Here is a 21,995-nt window from a genome sequence, read left to right on the forward strand (position 1 = left end):
ACAGGAAATGAAGACACCGTCCCACATGCAATTAATGGCAGAACATTAATTCTTTAGGAATGTTGGGTTTCCTGGGCAGCTAAAAGAGGGAGGAGAATGTGCTCTTAAAAAAGAAAAATTGCTTGAGAACCGTTAATAACCACAAGCATTTGGGATCTCAGCTCTAAATCTCTTCTGGAAATGGGGAAAATAACAACAAAAAAAAAAATCCAGCCAAACGTCATGCTAAGTCAGGAACGCAGCACTGACTCAGCAGCTGGCACGCTTTCCTCTGAATCATCCCCACGGCTTCCCGCAGCACCTCGGCAGAGCCTAGCGCGAGATCTCCCCTCCCTGCGCGGGGCCAGGCAGGTCTCTGCTTAGCTTGCAGGACGACGTGAACCCAGCGCATGGCCACTTGGAGAGCCACAAAAGAAAAACAATGTTCTGTTGACAGCGTGTCAAGCCCTCGAGCCCTTGCGAGGCCACGATGCGATAGATGTTTTGGATTCTCTGGTGGATGGCGTGTCTCTCGCTCCCTGGGATTTTGTTTGTAGCAGCGGTGGATTTGCTGGGGGGAGTTTGGAGGGCTGCAGCCCTCTCCCCTGCACTATACACAGTTTGTACCAAATGGGCCTTTCTACTGCTATGCAATAAGGCTGCAATTCTGCATGTTTCTATCCACCACTAGCAAAAAGCCCCAATTGCTGATAAACGTTGGAGGGTTATTTCAGAGCGAGAAGATCCTACGTGATGCTGAAACGTACGGAGGAGCAGAGTGGGGCCGCCTGAGCTGAGAGGCGGTGGAAGCCCCGAGTAAGGCCAAAGGTGCGGGGAGGGAGGAGGAAGCATGTTGCAGGCGCCTCCCCGGGCATCCGAGTCGGAAGAGTCACCGGGCAGGAGCGCGGCCGGCCGCCCGAGTTTCCATCTGCGGAGCGCGCTGCGCAGCCAGGAGCCCCGGGTTCGAACCCTGGTGGCGGCATCCCAGACAGAGGTGTGGCGTTACTCTGGCACACAGCGTTGTTCTAAAGGCAGATGTGTTTCGGAGCGTGTTTGCAGTCTAGACTGCTCCAGCTGCCATCTTCTGAACGAGCAGTTTGTCTTGGAGCCCAGCTCCTTTTCATAAAGGAGCAAATCTTGCCAATTTAGACAGTGGGCAGGGGAGAAAAGAGGTGGCTGGGAACACTGATAAAATACGAAGCGCCTATTTCCAGTCCTCCTTGTACCAGAAAAGGCTACACAGGCTGACAGCATATGATAAATTCAGGAACACACAATGTGTTTGAATGTCTTTTAATGAATGAGTCATATTTAAAAAAAAATTGCACACTTTGTATAATACATGGGAAAAGTTTTCGCTTCACTCACACAGTTGGGTCATAAATTTTTGCTAATTTAATCAGTACTCTCCTCAAAGGGAAATTTTGTCATAGGCAAATGATTAATCATCACAGAGCTCTGTTTGCATAAAATGAGGTTTATTTTGAGGAGCAGTAGTTGCAAGTGTCAGTGGGATAAAGATGCTGGGACTAATGTAGGGATGTATTTGTATAAATACATGTACTTGACAAATCTATAAAAACAGAGAGTGATGTAATATGGGATCCCTTTATTTCTTTACATTCCTTCAGACTTCCTTCCGTGGTCTGAGCGTGTCTGAGCCTGAAGTGTCTCATGCAGAGACTGTTCCTGAAACGTCTCTCTAGAAAAGCTGTTTTCATCAAGCAGGAATACTAACATTTTACTATTTGCTTTTTTGTCACAGTATTAGAAACCCAGTTCTGACAAGGTCTTTACTGTGATAGGTGTTGTACAGACCCAGAATTAATATGTGTATTGCAGAGATATGAATCTGGCTTTTCACCAACTTCCTGGTTTCTATCACAATTTTGAGGGCTTTTTCTCCTTAGCATGCTTAAAGGCATGGTGTGTCCAAATTTAAATCTGCAATGGAGGAGAAAGTACCCAAGTGCTGGATTTTTTCCCGAACCTCGAGATCTGTTTTAGGCAGTGGTTCATGCGAGGTTTCCATTCAGTTCCTCTCTGCCTCTCTGAGAAGTGCCTAGCAAGGGCAACCATCCTTGGTGTTGCTGGTATTAGAGGTAAGCAGAGGTTGATTTGTCCTTTGCGGTCACCTCTTCTCTGTATCCTAAAATACCGATGTGTTAGTCTATTTGTGGAGTTGCACTGGAACATGATGCTCTGGTAATCGTTAGCTTATTTGCTACTGGCTGACCGCTTGCCCCGGGGAAAAGGATTGCAGCACTGCTTAGCTCTCCCAGAAACTTGATTTACTAATGATTCAAAAGGAAGAGAGTCATTTCCCAAATCACCAGCACCAATCCCTGTGCCAGTGATGTTTTCCTTGAAGTCCTTCCTGGACAGGCTTAGCCTTGCCCAGGATTTGAGATCTGAAGCCACCTTAGCTCCCAGCGGTATCGCTACAGGCAGAGGAAGCAGTGTGAGGAGTGTAGAGGTGTGGGAGAGGCATAAACGAGCTAATCTCAGCAGCAAGAGGAAATGGAGAGATTTCTCTTGTCCTCAGGGTCCAATGTATTTCCCTTTCAGAAAACCTAGTTTAATTCTCTATTTGCAACTTGAAGCTCAAGAAGCTAGAAAAAAAGGTCCCCTTTGCGCCAGAAAGTTTCCCAGCAGCAGCTTAGAATAAATCCTATAATCATTTGGTGGGATCAGTCATCATTGCTAATGCTACCGTGGGAAACTGAGAAGGGTTAAACTTTCATGTGGCTGCCATTGGTTTTTTCACAGAACTGTTCAGGCTGGTTAACAGTTTTGCTGTTTGGCCTGAGAAAAGAGAGTTGTTCTTTTGCCACGTTTCTCCTTGATCTCTGATTTTGCTTCGTGTGATAACAGGGTGTGCGTTCTCCTCCATCAGTTTGCGGAAAGGAGTAGGCAAGAAGTGAGTGACTGAAGAATTGAAATGGGAATGGTGGTTTGCTGCAGTCAGCTGTGAGCTTTGCAGAGCTCTCCAGGCATCCATGCGGTGGGAGGGTAGGAGCAAGCAGCGTTATCTTCCTCCAGCTGCCAGGAAGAGGAAACCCTCCTGTCTCTGTGAGCTCTTCCCACTACTCATAGTGGACTTCTCCAGGGATGCTCTAAAGGTTACAGTGGAAAGGTCCACACAGGCTCTATTTGATTAATTTAACTCTTCCCTACATCCCTCCATGAGAGGTGCAGATGGATGCATCTCTGAGCATAGGGACTGCCTGGGCATTACCTGCAAGTGGGTTCTGGAGACTTACTGAGTGGTTGTTCTGTTGGGAAGCATCTCTTCTCCACGCCTTGGAGCCTTACGTTTTAAGTGTGACTGTGCTCATCATCCTTAAGTAGTTGGGCCCTGATCCAGCCTTGGTTTTCTCTGGCTGCCTCTGCAGATGTGCTTTTCTCATAGTGGATATGTCAGTATTGCTCTGTCCAGTCAAAACCAGCTGTCTGATGTGGGCCGCCTCTTTGAAAACTGAGCTGGATGATCTGTAGGCATACAGGCATGAGAAGTGAGTCACTAGAACAGCACGATGCTCATCCAGTCCAAGCACGCGACCAAGCAACCATGCAGGAAGCTAGACTGTGGCCTTCCAGTGCATCCTGTTTCATGCCTATTGCCCGTGTTCACCCAGTTACTGCAGTATCATGAGAGTAGTCTTCCGTCTTGAATTCCCTCCGGCTTCTCTGCAGTCACACTCTTGCCCTATGCATGGCTCCATGGAGGAGCCGCTCATCCCATAGCCATCTTGTACCTGTTCCCCTTCAGGAGAGGAAGAAAAGGTTGAAGGAAAGGTCACATCACAGATTAGACCGAAGCCAAGTGACAGGAGCGCCTGAGTTGAATACTGCTGTTTCTGTGCTCTCCCAGCCAAATGCCTTCCCCTAGCTCCATATCCCCACTCCAGTGCAGGAATTAACTCTCTCCTTATTTTTATGTTAGCTTCAGTTTATTCTTAACAGCCCACATTTTTGGAGAACATTTGTACTCAAGTGGCCAAGTGCAATTGCAGCTGCTGTTAGCAGGAAGGTGGAAAAGGTCACCTCAAGTCTGGTACGCCAGGAATGCTCTTCTGAAGAGACGGTTGCATCTTCCCTTTTGCTGCTTCTTTTGGGGGTAAATAGAGATGGCTTTTAATGGAAAAGAGATTAAGGATTTGAATTCATCTTTGATTAACTCCATTAACCATCACTGCATCAGTTACATTGAATTCATGATTCGATAGCTATCTTCCCACCTAAAAGAGCAAAGGGATTTGTTTTTAATAAGAGCATGTATTCTGGATCTACCAGGTTTAAAAATACAATCATTTTCTTGTCATCTTTACTATAAACAGAAATTATTTCAGAAAGGCATGTTCTGATTCATTTGATGTGCTGTTAAATCAGTAGCACAGAGAGAATGACCCTAGGTGTTGCCTACTTCTCCCCCTGACTATTTCCTATTTTACTAAGGTTTGGCTGGATGTCTTTAAAAAGGTGTCTCTCATACCAATTAATTTGCTCATCTGCTGTATAGGAGTCCTGGTAACATTAGGGAGTGCTTATGCACCAGTGCTATCTGTATGGTTCAGCCAGGTTTTCTCCATTTGAAATCTTATCCCAGGGATGAGATTTAGCGTAGGGATCTCCAAGAGGGTTTTTAATTACTAAATCATGCACCAGGCGACTCCTGAAAACTGCGTTAGGGATGATGAACTTTTAGCTCTTCCTCCGGGCCAGTAACGCTCTGCGGTGTCCAAGCAGCTCCGCCGGGCAATGCCTCGGCCTCGCAGAGGGCTCACCCGCTCTGCGAGAGCTGCTCCTGGGAAGAGCTCCCCGGACGGCCGCACGGTCGGAGGGTTCGGGCTGCCTTCCAGGCATCCTTCCTCTGCTGCTCTCTTTCCTTGCAAGAAATGAAAACCCATCTTTTGTAACAAGCTACTAGAATATAAATCCTCTGGGAGACGCTTTAATTAACAGTTATTCTTGTCAGACGTGTTTGGCTTGAGGAAAAAAAAAAGTTTCAAAGAGTTATTAGGAGTTGCAAGTGGCTCTCTGGAAATTTGAATTCCCAGTCAGTTGAAAAAAAATGAATAAATAAATGAATAAATTCAAAAGAGTTCAAACCTCATTGGTTAAGTATTTTTCCCTAACCTGTTTCAGATCAGCACACAGCTGGGCGCCTGATATCTCCACTTTGTTCTCACCCTCTTCCAAGAAGCCCTGCTTCTCTCACATGTCTGAGTTGACCTCCCCTATATCATAGAGGCATACTTAAGAATTTCCAACATTGACACCAATTTTATTACGTTTTATAACACGCTGCTTTAAAATATGAAGTGCTGGGATGTGATTATGTTACAACTCATATAGGGACCTGCACTACCGAGAACCGTGCTTCCTCAGCTGGTATATATTACAACTCAAAAAGTTCCTCCCTCGCCAAGGTGCTAACACGTTACTTCTGCTGCGTGCTAGCACGTAGCAGGAAAATCTGAAGCCGAGACGGTTGTTACCGCTGTGTTACAGCACAGGTCCAGGAAGCTGGAGGTGTGAAGCCCAGCTGCGTTCACGGGAACGTTGTCCACAGCAGGGTGATGTGAATGCTCTGTCTCTGGTCTATGGAAGTAAACGGTGCTGCAAATGTTACTGTGCGTGGCTTTTATCCCTTTACAGAGATAGTGTAAGCTGAAGGGAAATTCTGGCCTTTGTTACAACTGACCCTTCTTCCCAGGTCTTCTTCAAGCAGTTGTATTATGGGTTTCTCTGAAACACTGGCGAGAACGCCATCCTGTTGTAAAACTGTGAATAATGTTTGTTTATTTATTTATTTATTTATTTATTTTCCTCTGTAGGGTCCACCAGGTCTGCCGGGCTTACCAGGACCACCTGGCAAGAGAGGATCCCGAGTAAGTGGTTTAAAAATTTCTCTCCATCTCTACCTGCATCCACCTGTCCTGCTGCTGCTGTGGGGTCTTAGGGCCGTCACCGAGTATCGCTTGCTTGAAGCCCAGCTGTTGATGTTTGGCCTTCCTCCTTTCTCTCGTTCCCTTTTGAAGGGTTTTAGGAGACCACACTTGGGTAATTTGTAGCATCTCCAAGCTAAGGTTTGGTATCAGCAAAGGCTGGGGATGAATGTTTCCGAAGCAATCATCCAGCCTGTCAGTGGGATGAGCTCTGTCTCTCTCACCATTTTGTCTCTGGCATCCATTTCTGGCAAACACAGAGCTGATACTGGCTTTGGATGTTTTCCCCTCTCTATTTTTCAGTCACTACAGCTTCCCAGAATTGTTTCCGTTGAGGTCTTTCACTGTCACTGTGCCTTCACTAATGGGACTGAGGTCTGAGACCTTGGTTTGGGACCATAGGCTCATCACACAAAGATGAACTATTGCATTTCTCAAATAAAGACCTGCTGTCTGACTCATTTTCAGGCTCTACAAAAAATGCCTGAACTTCACAATGTTCTTTAAAAATTCCTGAATTTCTTCCTTCTGTGCTGAGTTCTGATGGAGATTTTTGAGCATTGGGTGCAATGCTGAGGAAATAGCTGGCACTAAGTGCTGCTTCTAGGTATGTTATATGAGAAAGGCTTTCTGCACTGGCCCAGCTGCAGAAGCAGTCTCTCAAATCAGGGCTGCACCCTGTATCTGAATACATTTAACTCTTGGCATCATTTTCATGGTAAGAAGGTGCTGTTGCACACAGTATGGTCGTGAAGCCCATCTCCTGTGCACTGAACTGCTGTGGGTTGTGGAGCAAAAGATGCAAGTGTCTGAGGCTGGAAGGAATGAAAACTTGGAACTGTGATCCAGGCAGCATCCTGGACTGGCAGCAGAGGGAGATCTGCTCACACATGCTTGGCAAAAACTCAACCCCATGTAATGTCTTTAAAGAAAAACCAAAAAGCTAAGATTTAGAAAGTTGGGTGTTTCCTAGGTGTATTTGTTACAACCCTGTGAGATCTTGCAGCAACTGATAAAGATAAATGCATCCTCTTTCTGTACCAGTAAAACCAAAAAGGTCTGCAGGACCCACTGCAGCACAGGTATGGATATCAACAGACTCAAACACTACTTTGGGCTGTCAGCATAAGGCATTAGATACACCTGAGCCGGATGCTATTTTATGGATAGGATAATGCATTCCATCTCTGGATGTTTTCTTTAGTGAAACATCAGCAGCTCAGCACAACTGGTCATAGAAATCTCATGTCTTCTGTATTATGTCTTCAAGTATCAGAGCAGCAACTACATGAGCAAATTGACTGGAACTTACCGTTCCTATGAAGTCTCTAATAATGCTAGAAGTTTGCTCTTCGTGCAGTTCATTTCATTCACAGCAGGTGTTTGGTGTAACTTTCTGCAGTCCTGTGATATGCAATCTAGACTCCACGGCTGGAGATCCCTGCTGCATCTCCTGCCTGCCATGTGAACGACCAAATTTCAGCTCTACATTCAAATTCCACTACGTACCAAAACTTGTTTTGCTAGGAAAAAAAAAATTGTGGCAGCCATGTCATAACTCTTGTGTTGTTGCCTAGCTGTGGCGTGCTCCATCCTATGTTCAAGAAGATCCCCTGAAGGACAATAAGCAATGAGGGATTTTTGAGTTCAGTCTCCAGCAGAGGTGCTGAGAATCAGCCCAGATTCCCAGTTAGCACAGCTGAGCCTGGCTTGGCGCAGACTTCTGCAAAGAGGCTGTGCTAATTTTGGGAGGGGGCAAAAGGATTGCTTTGCAAATGTCTGGCCTGGAGCCCTAGAGACAAAACTGTTCTGTGCATATGTTGTTTTGACTTTGCAACATGTTCTTAGTATTTTTTTCTTGTGGCTCTTTGGGGTTTAAGGATTTAACTGCAAGGATGAAGAGCTGCCAGAAACTAAGACAGGCTTAGGGGAATTTTTTATCTTTTGCTTTTGTTTTGCATGCTGCATGTAAAGATAAGTGAGCAACATGGTGGGGGTAAGTTCTACCTCTGCTTAACGTGACCCTCAGACAAAGCAGCTGCACAGTCCTTGCACTAGCACCAGCCCGGACCTTCTGAGAGGAGGTGAACTTTGCATGCAATGTTAGATGCTGGGGGAGGGAAAGGGTTTCTCCTTGTCACCAGCGCAGTTTGTGACCTAAAGCAGAAGACATAATTGCCCTTGTTCTAGCTTGCATAATTTCTACATTATTAATACTTGCATGCAATTACTTGGCTCACTTGAAAATCTAGCCATAGCATTTGACTCTTGACTTTCTGGAGCTGTGAAGTCCATGAAGTGGCTCTCTTGTTGATGTAGCACAGTATTTCCACTCCTTCAATTCTGTGTTGCTGCTGTTGTACTTCCCGTTCTCCCCCCATGTTGGAAAGAGTAAAATGAAAGCTCAGATCAGCCTTTGCTTTGAGGGTGAGACTGCGGTCAGTGACAGTTTATAAGAGCTGGCTGATCTCATGATTCTGTCTCCTTGTTTCCAGCAGATAAACATCTCTAGACTTAACTTGCCTGCACAGTCTGGATGTTGCTCTTCTATGTAAGCAAAGGCCCTGGTTCGTAATAGCAAATGCCAGTCTTTGTTTGAGAAGAGCTGGGTTCAGGACACATCTCAGCACTAAAATGCAATCCAGTGTAGAGAAGTGAATTTGATAGTGGCAGTATTCGTGAAAATGACGTTTTCTTGATTTTTGAAAGTTGACGCTTATTTTAGGCCAATGGAATTAATTGCATACCATATCTCTCAGCATCAGAAACCCACTGAGACAGATGAAGATGTGAAGGCAAAGATAAAAGCAAGTGTTTCATATTCTCTTTGCTCCATAAGGGACTGCAAAGGAAAGCAGTGAAAATGTTGCAACACTGATCACTGGAAATTTTGGCTAATGACATTTTTTCAGATACTCTGCAAGCATGTGTAGAAACGACTGCGTTGGTTATGTGTCCTTTACAGGAAAGCTTTTTCTCTAGCTATATCCAGCTAGATGTTTTTCAACTTTTGCGTTTGCGTTAAAGAATCTGAGGAATAAAGAAGAAATCTGTCCACGCTGCTTCTCCTCGGAGAAATGCACTTTGTGTGCTGGCAAGTGTCTGTGTAAGATCTGAGATGCCCCTTGAAGGGAATGGCTATTTTAGCAGCGTGAGGGTTACTCAAGCTTGCGCGATGCGAGCGCGCAGTGCCAGGCAGGCCTGGGACAGCTATTCTGCTGTGCACGCACAGCAACCCGAGCAGAGCAGTTCTGCTTAGGTGACGGGTACTGCGCTTCGGCGCAGAGTGGTTTTCTGCTGATGACCTTTACTTTTCTTCAAACGTGAAGGTTTAGCGGGGAGGCGGTGGCGGAGGCTGGGTTTTTGCTCGCGGGGCTGTGCGAGCAACGTCGGCCAAGCGCTCCCAGCAGAGCAATAACTCCTGCACCGCTGCAGCTTTCTCCAGCCTCACCCAGGACTCGATTAGCTTCGCTCACAAGGCTGTCTGCGTGAGGGGCTCTTACAGCACGTCTGTGCTGATCACAAACTGTGATTCCCCGCAGCCCTCACCAGTCTGGTGAGGCTAGCGGCATACCCGAGATTTAATAACGTTTGCAGAGAAGTACGTGAGCTGTGATGTTTGCGTTTAAATGCCACCTTCCGCGCCAGTGCTATATAAACCCTAGTTACCTGTCCACCATGCACGAAGGAGGCAGCAAGCCAACGCCTGGCAGAAGCAGCAGGAGTCCGGCCGATAGCTTTACTTGCAGAGAGGTGAGAAACCTCCCAAGGCGCTCCAGCAATTGAGGAGGCTGGGTTCCGCTGGAAGTCAGCCTCCCCCTTTAATACGTTGGTGAGGAAGCTGAGGTGAAGACAAGTGTTTTACCCATGTTCATGCAGCAGACCAGAGGCAGAATTTGGAGTAAGGCCACAAAGCCTGGCATGCTGCAGCTGCTCTTGTTTTACCCTCCCTTAAGCAGAACCACGCGGGAAAAATCCAAAGGGACAGGTAGAGAAAGCACGTCTGTGCTCACAGATGCTTTGGGATGCTCTTCCTAGCCTACTGTGAACCTCAGCAGCTTGAAAGCGTGCAAGCTCCCTGTGTAACGTGTCCTTGTGACTTTTTGTCTGCGGTTGCAAAAAATCTCTCTTTCCCTTCAAAATGCAGGGCTTCTCCCCTAAAGCAAGCAAAAATTCAGTCGACTGTTCAGGTTCTCTGGTATCTTCATTCCATTAGGAAGATTTTCCAATTTCTGAGAAGAAATGTTTAAAGAAACAGTTTGTTTGGCTTCATTTCAAATATTTAGCTCTTTTTTTTTTCTTTAGCAAGCCAAAGGTCAGAGTGGGATCTGCAGGTCAGGAGCAGAAAAAGCTGCTTTATACAGTGAAACACCAAGACCTAATGAGTTTTGAATGAGTGGTCATTCCTCTGACTGAAGTTTTCTAGCATTTAACAGGAGTTTGCAGGATTGTTGGGTTTTTTCCTCTTTCCTCCTGCTTGGGAATGTTAGAGGGACGAGGAGGCCGTGCACAGTTGCACTTTTGTTAATTTTTGCGGGCTGTGAACCAGTGCAAATAAAAGCCCTTCTGTGAGCAGGGTCCCCTTTCCAGGCTCGTCACCGAGACGAACCCGATGGCACAGTGTCATTCTCAAGTAGATATCGTTCACGCGCAAGACATTCCAGGGGGGTGACAAACCCATCACCTCTGGGAAACCCCCTCGTTTGGAGAACACATTTGGGGATTGTTCTCGGTGCGTGATGTCCGTGCCACCGCGCCTCGGGCTGCTGCTGTCCCGCGACAAAATTTTCCATGGGATTTCTGGTGCAAGGCTTGGATTTCGGATGCGAGACGGTTTGTTGCTAGACAGGATTGTTTCAGCAGTTATGAGAGAGCCAAAGTGAGTGGGTGAAAAAGCATGCTTGTGGATAATAATACGCGCTACGGGATTTTTCATTCAGTGGTTTCAGTGTTGCTCCCATCCTGTGCGTAGAAGGAGAAGCAGAACTAATATTGATGTTGATAGTAAGTGTTATTTAGGAGACTCTTGATTTCTAGAGGTGAATGGGAAATTGAATAAAATCCAGGAGAGCGAGAGTATAATACAGCGATTAACTGTAGAACTAACTGCGGAGCAATTAACTGTCGAATTGTTTCTTTGTGGAAAGATGGCTAATGGGAGCCCCGTTTGGAGACTGGGTGATTCTGCCGGGTGCCGTAAGAGATGAGGACTGAACATTGGATTACATTTAAGAAAACAAGGGTGGGTAGCTTGGAGGCAGGGTGATGGCTATTAGGGTTTGCAGATTGGTGCAGAGATTAATTTGTAGGGCCTGTCTGTTCAGATTTTGTGTTGCTAACAGCTCCCGAGGCGGATGCTGTCCTGTACCTTCTGTTACTCACCCATCTAACTGTACCACACTGCATCTTCCTCCTCTGCCAAGAATGTGGGCGTAATCGTGGATTCAGGACTAACCATGTTGGAACATATCAAGATCAGTTATTTTTACCGTTTTTAGGACTATTGCCAGGCTACACCCTCTTCTCTCCACAGTTGAGAGCACAGTTTCAAATGCTGAGCACAACCCCTAGAGTTGGTTCCAGCAGTTGCTTGCCTGCCGGGCTGGCCTCCCCACTGTCAGTCAGCAGGATGTGGCGACTTCTCACAAGGATAAGACCACATTGGTCTTTGGGAACAGGGTGGGTTTCTGATTATACACCACAAGTCTCGTTGAATCCAGTGGTAAAGTCCCCATCTTGTATGTCAAGAGCCTGTGTTTTCTGTAATGTCATGCTTGTCACTGGATGCTGGAACTCTTTTTCTCTCGTCCTCCCTTCTTTTCTACCCAGATTTTGGTTAAGGCTTTTCATAACTGTGTTGCTGTGCGTTGGTTTAGCTCTGGAAGAGACTACTAAACCTCGCGGGAGGCGTGATCAGTCTGTTAGCCAAGAGTTCTCGATCAGCAGCCGAGCTTCTACATTCCACGTTTCCTGCTGGAAACTGTATCGTTGTCAGCTAGAAGTCACACCAAACCATGCTGGTCCTTCTGGCGTGACGTTGTTTTTAGTCTGCCCTAGATTATGGTGGAGCACAGACTTCAAATAACTGCACTGAAAAGGGCTTTGAGCCAAGCTGCTTGACTCCAAAATTGAGTAACAGCTGAACTCCTTCCTCACATCTAGCAGCAGTCTAGATTTATGAACCTTGTTCAGAGCTACCTGGACTATAGCTTATGGATAAGGACTTTTTGGCTTTTATAGAGGCATTACTGTTCTAATTTCTATCAGTTTTATTGATCTTCCGCTATATTTAGGACCTGAAAGACTTGTGTTCAAGCCCTTTTGTTGCCGCAGACTTTTCACATTACCTTAGGCAGCACGTTAAGTCTCTGTTTCAGTCTCCTGCTCGATCAGATGAACAGATGATGCCATGTTTTACTAGGAAGATGAATTTAAGACGACCAGGTGCCCAGTTACTCTGGTTACAGCAGCTGTGTGGATTTTCAAATGGCAACTTGATACTCAAACACCTTTGTTTTAATTCAAGGTGTTTCAGTTTCATTTGAAATTTGTAGACTATCAGAGAGTTTCAGGGTGAGATTTTGGAAGGAAATTAAAAACAGGACAGCAAAAGTTTTGGGGGACAGAACTGCCATTTGAAAAGTTCAGCCTCAACATTATAACTAAACAGCAGAGCAGCGTAAGTTGTGAAAGTGTTGAGCACTCATCAGCTGTCTATACTACAAGATATACTAGAAAGCTAAACAAAAAAAAACATTACTTTGTATTGCAGTGTGTAAAAATAAAACTGAATAAACATTAGCACAGTGGTGTTCTTTCAAAAGAGACCAAGGGCACTGAACTTGGATGACAGTTGCATGTTTAACTGCAATGATCTTCCCGGGAAATCAGACCCTGAATATTTTGGCCCTGCATATGTTAAAGTGATCATCAGAAATATTACGGCTTTCTGAGAAACAGTCTGAGTGGCTTTTTATCCCCAAGATAAAATTCACCCAAGAGGGTGAATTAAAGTGCTCCTGATGGTGGTATAAGGCTCTTGCACAGTCTTGGCAGAACAAAACCTCTGGAATTGAATCTTCAGGTTGTTTCATCTCCCAAGAACGTGTTCAAGAGGATTTAGAATTATTAGTACTTCTGCGTGAAAGGTTAACAGATCTTCTGTGCTGTATACAAATGCAGGATAAATTATTCTTAGCTGCTTGTTACAGATAGCTCCTTAAATAGCCTTCCAAAAATAGGCCGAGTGATTTCAAAATGTGATTTAAAAGGATATTGCTGTATGTGATCTACAGTAGATATTTTGTTAGTGCCATTGCCTGATGAGGCTTATACAAAAATACAACTTTAAATGGCCTTACCTCTGCTCCCCTTGTTTTACTGTCTTGCTATCCATTTTCTTTCTAACCTCTTAAGACAAAAACTCATTTGCTTTGCAGAGGAAATGAGTTCATCTGAAGGCTAAATAAATAGCTAAACAACTAAAAATTTCCCTGTAGTAACTACTTGTGTTTTCTTCAGTTTTGGCCGAGTGAATTGTTGACACCCCCACACTCTTCAGCTCCCCTCAGTCTACCTTCATCTCTGTCCTTTGGGATTTTTTTGCAGAGCTTTAACTCCTCTGGCCCCAAAGTAGTTTTTGTTCCCAGTTGTGGAATATTTGATGTAACTGAATTGTCTCGTTGTCGCTAATTATCTTGGGGTGGCAGACGCGTGCTACCCTCTGTAAAGGTAGGTAGGAATTGGTAGCTAAGTTTCACACACTCCAGTATCCTTGCTTTAAAAGCCGTGTTGTTGCCAGCGTAAGAGTCATTTGAGGGAGGAAAGCAGATGGCCAAGAGGCCCCTAGGCTTGAGGCCTGGTGTGAGCAGTTGTCACTTTGCACCAGCTGAGCCTAACCTGGGCACGTAAATCTTGCGCACACCAGAGAAAGCACTGTCAGGGAGCAGGTTCATGCAGTGGGGTGGCTGTTTTAAAGGTTTTGCTTGAATTGTACATTGCTAGGCAGGAGGAGGAGATGACAGAACTTGCAAGGAAGATATTTCATCCACTCTCGCAAGCTGTCCTTGTCCTGTATCTAACAGGAGGCAATACGCTAATGCAGGGAGCTTACTTGTTTTTTAGGTGCTAGTTAATCGCTGGTTCTGGCTTATTTAGAAAGCTGCCTCAGGAGGGTCTAGTTAAAGCTGTATCCATGCTAGGGGTGCAGAGAGCTAGTGTGGAGTAAGCTAGGTCTGGCCACATCATAACCCATGGCTTTTGGCAGCCTCATGGCTCGTGACTAACACAGGTAACTACTGACTCCTTTTGACTCTGTTTGTTGTGTTTCTTTAGGGTCCTCCTGGTCCTCATGGAAATCCTGGCTTACCTGGACCCCCTGGCCTGAAAGTAAGTATTAACTGGCATGAGGAACTTCTGTCTTCTTGTTTCAGAGGATGTCGCGCTGGGGAAAGCGCAGGCTTTTGCATCCTGCTCTATAGAAAATGAAGAGTAGCTGAAACCATTTATCCCCTCCCCTCTGCTCATACACGGACCCTCCAGCAGCACGGCCAAAGTCTTTTACTGTGCTTGTGAGAGACCCTGCAGTGCATCTTGGTTCTTGAGTCTACCTAATTTCAAAGGCTGCCTAGTTAGGATCCTGATTAAGCTATGCTGCCTCTGCCAGGGAGTAAATTGTTATGTTGAGACCAGGGCAGTGGAATCCTCCCACTCTAAAGTCTCACCAAGTCCTGATTTGCTTTTACATTCTTATTCCTCCTCTCTGATTGTTCAGTCTCCTCAACTGGCTTTGCATCCAGACTGCTGTAAGCAGCAGTCTGGCGAGAGCTGCAGCACCCCACTTCTTTCTTTGTCTTTCTCTTCCTGAAATACTGTCTCTCCTTCCTGTCGTGCAGCCCTGTCTAACATGCTCTAGGTGACCCTGCTGTGCAGGGAGGTTGGACTAGATGATCTCCAGAGGTCCCTTCCAACCTTACTGATTCTATGATTCTCCGATTCTCCAGAGTTTCTGGGTATCCTAAACTCCAAAAGTCCTTCCAAACTGATCTCACTGCTTCTTGGTAGATGTCTTCCTCTCTCTCTGCGTGAGATCTCATATGTATGGCTTTGTGTTACATAGAGATTGTGAAGCTCCTGGGAAATTGGTATAGGTTGTTCAGTGTTCATTTAATTATAAGTAGGTTTAGATATTATAATGCTTATACGGGCCCAAAGAATAGTGTGGGATGGTTTTGAGGGGCAGTGCTTTATTGAGGTTTTCATTAACAACAGGAAAGCTGTAGGATATCTCAGTCAAACACAGAGAAGGTGCAAGCAAGAGCCCTTTCTTTTCATGATCTCATCAGTAAGCAGAAATGTTATGAACACTATTGATGCTCTGGGAAAAAGATCCTGGAAACTTGGCACGCTGCCTCTATGTGATTAAAAATTAGGCACTGGAGACATGCTGGTGAACAGCAGCTGTTTTAAATTCTAAAGTGTAGTTATACGGCCTGAAAAGTGAGGCTGTAAAAGTTCTACATCTGAGTGTTCTGCATTTATTCTCCATCAATGACTTCCAGATCACACTAGTTGAGTTTTACAAGTCAAATCGAACTACTTTTATCTAACTTCCAGCCCTGCAAATTTAGTCTGGTCCAATCTGTAGACTCAAGCTATGTCTCTGTGTTTTGGAAGGGGGGGAGGTTGTTTTTGTTTTGTATCTTTAGCCCAATGCCTTGTCAGAAACCATCATTTGACTGTAAAGTTGTATTGACTTACCTTCTGGTAGAAATAAAAACTTCCTGCAAGTGGTTTTTCTTCATCCCGCTGGGCACTTTGTCTGGCAACAGAAAGCTCTCAGTGGGCTCGTCATAACTCCCATCTCTAGCAGGAAGGGCCTGTTTTGCCATGATAGCGTGATCTGTGTGTAAGAACTACATGTTAGTTATCTTTCAAATTCCTCTGGTTTGCCCTTTCAGGAGGCATGGGTCAGAACCCAGAGCTTTGACCTCTGCCTGTCTCTTCATTTCTCTGGTGTTATGCCAGTCTCAGAAGCTGGGTTTCACCAAAAATTTGCCCCTACATTGTAAATGCCTCTGTCCACCAGGCTTGACAAGCATGTGCCCACACCTGGGACCTGACATGTCCTTAGCATGTACAGCCATGGCTGAAGTTACAGACTTCTGAAAGCTCAATCCAGATGATCAGGCAAAGCAACCTCAACCAGAACCTCTCCTGTTGAGAGTTGTTCAAGAGGCAACGAGCTGATGGACTAGGCCTTCCCTAGATAGCTCTTAGTACTGTGGAAAAAACAAGCAATCCAAGAAAGGAAACTGAACTTTCCCAGATAGATACAGCTTGGAAACAATGACTAACACCAAGTCATTGTCGCTCAGGAACTAAACCAGAAGCGCAATTCTTATCAACTGAATTAACAGAGCACTCATAAGATCGGACAATCAACCACGCAGTTGATTGCCCAGTCTTACGAGTGCTCTGTTATTTCAGCGTACAAGAGATTTGATACTGCAGCGCAGCTGGCAGCAATATGCACGTTTGTGTTCATGTCTCTTGTCCAGTTGTATCTCATTAGCGAGCACTAGCGTTGTGTTGTCAGGCTATCTCATTTCTGAATCTCTTCTGCGCAGAGAGTCTTCCTTATTCTCATCACTGGAGCTGAGTACCTGCAAGTCCTTGGACTTAGCCCGGTCCTTTGGAGAAGTTGTGTGTAGCTCTTGAGCCAAATTCCTGCTGATCTCTTTGGGCGCAGTTCCATTGACTGCAGTGGTGTTCCACCCACTTGCACCACCCAAGAATTTAGCCCATTGTGCTTTTCTCAGCGATTTCTAATGTGCAAGTTCTTAAAGGGGCCTTCTTGCCACTTTTCGCATTTTGTTTGTTGTTCTTGGCAGTTGCAAAATTACTGTTGCATCTAGTTTATGAGCATTGTGGTTATATTAGACAAGATCTTAATCTGATGTAGACACACACTGGAGCAGGGATCCTGCTGGCTGACTGACCTGTAAGCTGATGGAGAGGTAGGAGGGACGTTCTTGCTGATGACTAGATGTAGCTCTAAGGATGTCTTGATAGTTTGGGGGATTGGGAGGAGAGTTAACTGTCAGGCAGAGTGAGTTTTCCAAAGCTGTTACAAGAATTGAATTTGCATTCTGTCATCTGGAGACTTTTGGCCTCAATCTTTAGTATGTTTTGCTTGTGTAACTGCTCTGGATAAATCTCCCCTATTATAGTGCTAGGGAGAGTTGACTTTCCCTTTGGGTGAATGGTTTGGCTCCAAGATCACTGATACTAAATACACTTAGCGGTGTTGCAGAGCTGATATGTTTAAATTGCCCATCTTTAGATTTCCTTTGGGTAGGGAAAAAAATGGAAGTAAACATTCTCTTCCTTTACAAGAGGAAGCAATGTGGTTGGTTAGTTGGGGTGGGAAAGTGAGGGACTTGTGGGCAAGGCGCTGAGGCTTAGTAATAGACAAGGCTTTGGGTAATTCTCATATTGTGGTTACTGCAAGAGAAGAATTGGGCAGTTAACCTGCAATTTCAGCCCTCAGCATCCAGATGTCTGTTCTCTCTGGCTGTAATGCTATATTGCTGATTAATCTTGAGAAAGTGTGATCCGGCTGTGGCAGAGGCCCCCACCTGTATCATGATCACTACTACGATGCAAGGCCCAGTCTTTGCTAATGTATTTTAGGGCTTCTCAGTGAAAAATGTGAGAGACTTCTGTTCATTTATGTAGCTCAGTGTCACTGTGCTGAGCAGATGGCAAGATTTATGGAGGGAGGTGGGTGTCTACCTGCAGCAGTAAATTGATTTTGCAGTATAGAAATGAATACTCCGCCATCCTGAGACTGCTCTGATCTGTTCCAAACAGTCGTAGCACCCACAGACTGCTCTAAAGCTCAAGCAGTGGGAGAATTGCCCTGATAACAGCTGCATGCAAAGCAAGATTATCTGCATGACTTCATTTACTGTTTGGAAACCAGGCAGTCTTCATTCAGAATTTGTAGAGACACATCTGCCTTGAATCAGCAGTGCTCCCTACAGTCCGTAGCCAAGTAGTCTCACTCCCCGAACCTTGCAGCTTTTGGAGGATGGTGGAGGAGGAGAAGGGGAGATTTACATTTAGTGCAAGGTGGGAAGTTCGTGTCAAACGTAACTGTGTAGTTGTGGCGAGGCTGCATGGAAAAAGCTACTCAGCTAGTTATAACTAGACCTTTGTGCTGCTAACGAGAAACGCCAGTTAATAAATACTATTACTCCTTTGTTAGGGTCTCACCTTCCCTCCAAGTACTTCAAGCATTTGACAACCATTAATTAACCCTCAGAACTGTCCTGTGCTTGGATGGTTAATCTTGAATCCCAAGTTGCTGACGTGGCACACAGAGACTGTGACTTGTTTATGATCCCAGGAGTGTTAAAAGTCCAGTGCCTAAAGTTGGCATGTCTGTGTCCCAGTTATCCTAACCAGAAAAGATGTAATACAGATCTAAGGTTCTTCGTGCTAAGCCTTCCCTCACCCCTGCCCAAAGAATCTGGCATGTTTCAAATCTCTGTTCTCCTATTTCTATATTAAACTCTATTTGGTGTGCACAACACCTTTTAAGATTTTAAATTGAGACTTTTAAAGGAATCTACTGGAATTAGGTGTTCAAATGCTGCTGAAATTCCATCCTGTGTTTGTCAAAAGATCACAGTCTTAAACTGGGATTTCTCTTACCATAGTTATTAACGGGGAAAATAAAGAATACAGCTACTTAAGGTAAAGTGTATCTCTTTCTTCTGCCAGCTTGAAAACCTCACAATTACTCCAGCTGTCGTTAACATCTAATTAGTGTAACTTTCTCTCCAGTTTTATTTATTCCCCACAATTAAAGAAAGCAACAGCATCTAGCAAGTCATTAAACAGGATGGTTTAGCCACAGCAACAGGCTTTGTAGTTATTTTTGTGATGGTAGCTTATAGACAAGAAAGAAAGATCTGTCTAGTATAATAATCATCAAAAGTCATGGCATTACCTTCTTCCAGATATCCCTTTTTTGGTCAATTTAATACTGTCAAATATAATTTAAAAATCTTAATCAGCAGCAGATATGCACCAAAACCAGCCTCAGCAAAACAGAGCTATGCCCAGGAACTTTAATATGGTTGAGATATGAGGGCAAGACAGAGGCAAAACAAAATGTTCTTTTTAATTTGGGGGTTTGGCTGAAGCAAGATGACATCTGTGAACTGAGTCCTTGGATTTTGTCGTTAGTTTAAGTTTTTCATTCCAGGGTCAGAAGGGTGATCCTGGGCTGTCACCTGGAAAAGCTCACAACGGACCTAAGGTAAGAAGTTCCCACAGGCATCAGGGTCCATTGCACTAAGCCTTGAGCATACACGCGGAAGGAGTCGGTACTCCACAAGCGTGACACGTACTCAAGTAGACATCGGGCTAAAAATTAAGACTTAGACCCTGAACTGAGGACTGAAGAGAGTTAAATAAGGTATTGACCACATTGCGCTGAACTGTCTGCTGCCATAGCTTCTTGTCATCGAAGTGTTTGTCCATCTTAGGTGTGATCTGCAGTCCACACTTAAGTCCTTGCTGACACAAGTATACAGCCACTTAAGGTAGTTATTTAAGCTAGCAGATACACATCTGTATAATGTGTATCCCCACTCTGGGGATGCATGTGTAGAAAGAGGTAATCCCAATCTAAGTAGTTAAAAACCCTGAAAGCAAAGGAAATGGCATTCCCGCTGAGGAGCTGGGATACAGTAATGTGCCTCATGTCATGTACACAGTCCTCAGCAGATGGTCACTCTCATGGCAGCCTTGCTCTCTGGTTGAAGGAGAAAGGGGAGCTCCTCAGACTGTTGCACTGCAGACACATCAACCTTGTTGGGTACTAATGAGAGGCCTTTCCACCAAGGTGTACTCGAATTGGCACAAACAACATACATTGGAAAGCGTGGTCTTGTTTTTACATTTAGCAATTGTTAAAGATTAAAGTTCTCTTGCAAATTCATTTCCAGAAGTTACAACCCACGTTTTTACTGTTTCACAGCTGAATGATTTTTACTGAGGCAACAAGGCCTCACATAAATCTAGAAAAGCTTTAGAAGAGTGATCAGAGCTTCACAATAGGTATCTCAGTTCTTTCAGTGATGCCTGCACAAAACTTTATAACTTACATCCAAGGCAAGAAGTATGGTTCTCTTCCTTTTTCATGAGCCTTGCTATAAATGCACAACTAATAGAAAGCATCAGCCATGAAGAAATTAGGCTCTTAGTTTGAAACCAGATACATCAATGAAGATACATACAGCAAGCCACACAAATGCAGGATGGATGATGACGCTAGAAGATGTTGAGATGGCTAAGTTTGAAACGATGCTTTTAACTTAAGAGCACGAGATGCCGTTCAAAATTTCTGGTACTGCATTGGAATGGCATCACATGGAAGCCATCCACCCGCACAATCTGGAACCGTTTTCTTGCAAGCATGCTCAATGTGAGAAAGGGAGAGATCCAGATCACTTTTAGCTCATGTTAACAAGGTTTGTTCCTGTTAGAAGTAATAGAAACAAGGAGTTTCCAGCAGGAGTTTGGGGAGAAGCCTAATTCTCAAGCTAGTTACTCCAAATACATTTTCAGTAAGCACATGCAGCAACTTGTGTTAAAAACATTAGGGATTTTTTGATCCTAATCAGAGGAGGCCAAAATGGGCTTGTCTAAAAGGTTTCAATCTTGGAGAGATCTCACACCAAAGTGCTTCAGCATTCCTATAATGATTCAGATATTGCCACTTGGAATGGGATGCAATCCCCTTCCAGAAGCACACTGAAAAATATCTCCCACAAGCAGCCTGCAAAGGTTGAGTCTATATGTACTGTGTAGGCAGGTTGAATAATTATACAGTCAGGACCATCTGAACTGGAGCTGTGGACTGAGCCAGTGCAGTAGCAGAATATGAGCACAATCACAGGATTTGGCAGGAAGTACCTGTTGTTCTTGCATTTAAAAGCTAGGATTTTCCTGCCTTGGCCATTTAAATGGCCATCGAAAGGCAAATGAAGCATGTGACTGAATGAGATCATTGAAAAGAAGGCATTCATTCTGCTGGCGAAAAGCTGGACTCCAGTGACAGCTGCCATTAATTAACTAGGCTTATTATTTATATGAGTCACTTAATAGAGATGATGTTTAAATCTATGCTTCTTTTCCAGTCAATTACTGAAGAACTGATTAGAATCAGAAGTATCAGTAGTTGGGTACTACCATGGGCAAAATTTCAGTAATGGTATACTAGGCATAGAGAAAATACTGCTGAAAATTAATACGACTTGCTTACTTATAGGGAGATGTGGGCTTACCTGGTTTGACTGGGCTCCCTGGACCACCTGGTCGAAAGGTAAGAATATGTCCTTTTCTATCAAATTAGGCTGGTATTTTTATTTTAAAATGTGCTCCTCTGAATTCTTGCAGTTGCAAGAGTTCAGAGTACTTCCCCAAAAAATTAATTAAGCCCTAATACCAAGCAAAGATGTCTTATCCCTGTTCCAGAAGAGTGTAAACTCCAGCACAGGATTGAAAAAAACATCCTAAAGGATGTCCTAGCAAGACCATGTAAGAATGTTGAATGAAATTCTGAATCTAGATTTCTGAGCCTTCTTTTTCAAGTCCATGTCCCCTTTCACTGCATCATTCCTTTGCACCATGACACTAGTTCTTCATCGGGAAGCTGAGTTTAGATCTGGTTCAGCTGATATGGTAGGTAACTGGACCTACAACATGCATCAGCACTCAAAGATTGGATTCAGGACTCAGTTAGACACTCCAAGGAAAGCCTGACTCTCTCCTGATAAACACATTTCAGAGAAACTTTCTTCATTGCTTTCTCCTCCTTTTGCCTGGAGGCTGACAGCATCAGTGAAGTTTTGCTTTATTTGCTTCCATATTGATGTTTCAGCAACACTAATATCACCAGAAACATACCTGTGCCTAAGAGAGGATAAGTAGGGGTAGAGTACAAGTTCCATCACTGCCACCACAGTGTTTGGGTTTGTGTGTGTGTTC

The 21,995-nt window shown here is 44.6% G+C and overlaps 1 protein-coding gene across 3 annotated transcripts in view; it reads left to right on the forward strand.

Moving 5' to 3' along the window:
- The window catches only part of COL27A1 (collagen type XXVII alpha 1 chain), a 164,198-nt gene that overhangs the window by 19,416 nt on the left and 122,787 nt on the right, over positions 1-21,995 (forward strand). For all 3 annotated transcript variants that reach the window (XM_062590624.1, XM_062590625.1, XM_062590626.1), the window contains exons 4-7: positions 5,820-5,873; positions 14,265-14,318; positions 19,207-19,260; positions 21,277-21,330. In XM_062590624.1, the coding sequence (XP_062446608.1) occupies positions 5,820-5,873; positions 14,265-14,318; positions 19,207-19,260; positions 21,277-21,330 (216 nt within the window). The remainder of the gene's footprint in view (positions 1-5,819; positions 5,874-14,264; positions 14,319-19,206; positions 19,261-21,276; positions 21,331-21,995) is intronic.

Source organism: Rhea pennata, chromosome 18, assembly GCF_028389875.1.
Source record: "Rhea pennata isolate bPtePen1 chromosome 18, bPtePen1.pri, whole genome shotgun sequence".
Classification (NCBI taxonomy): Eukaryota; Metazoa; Chordata; class Aves; order Rheiformes; family Rheidae; genus Rhea; species Rhea pennata.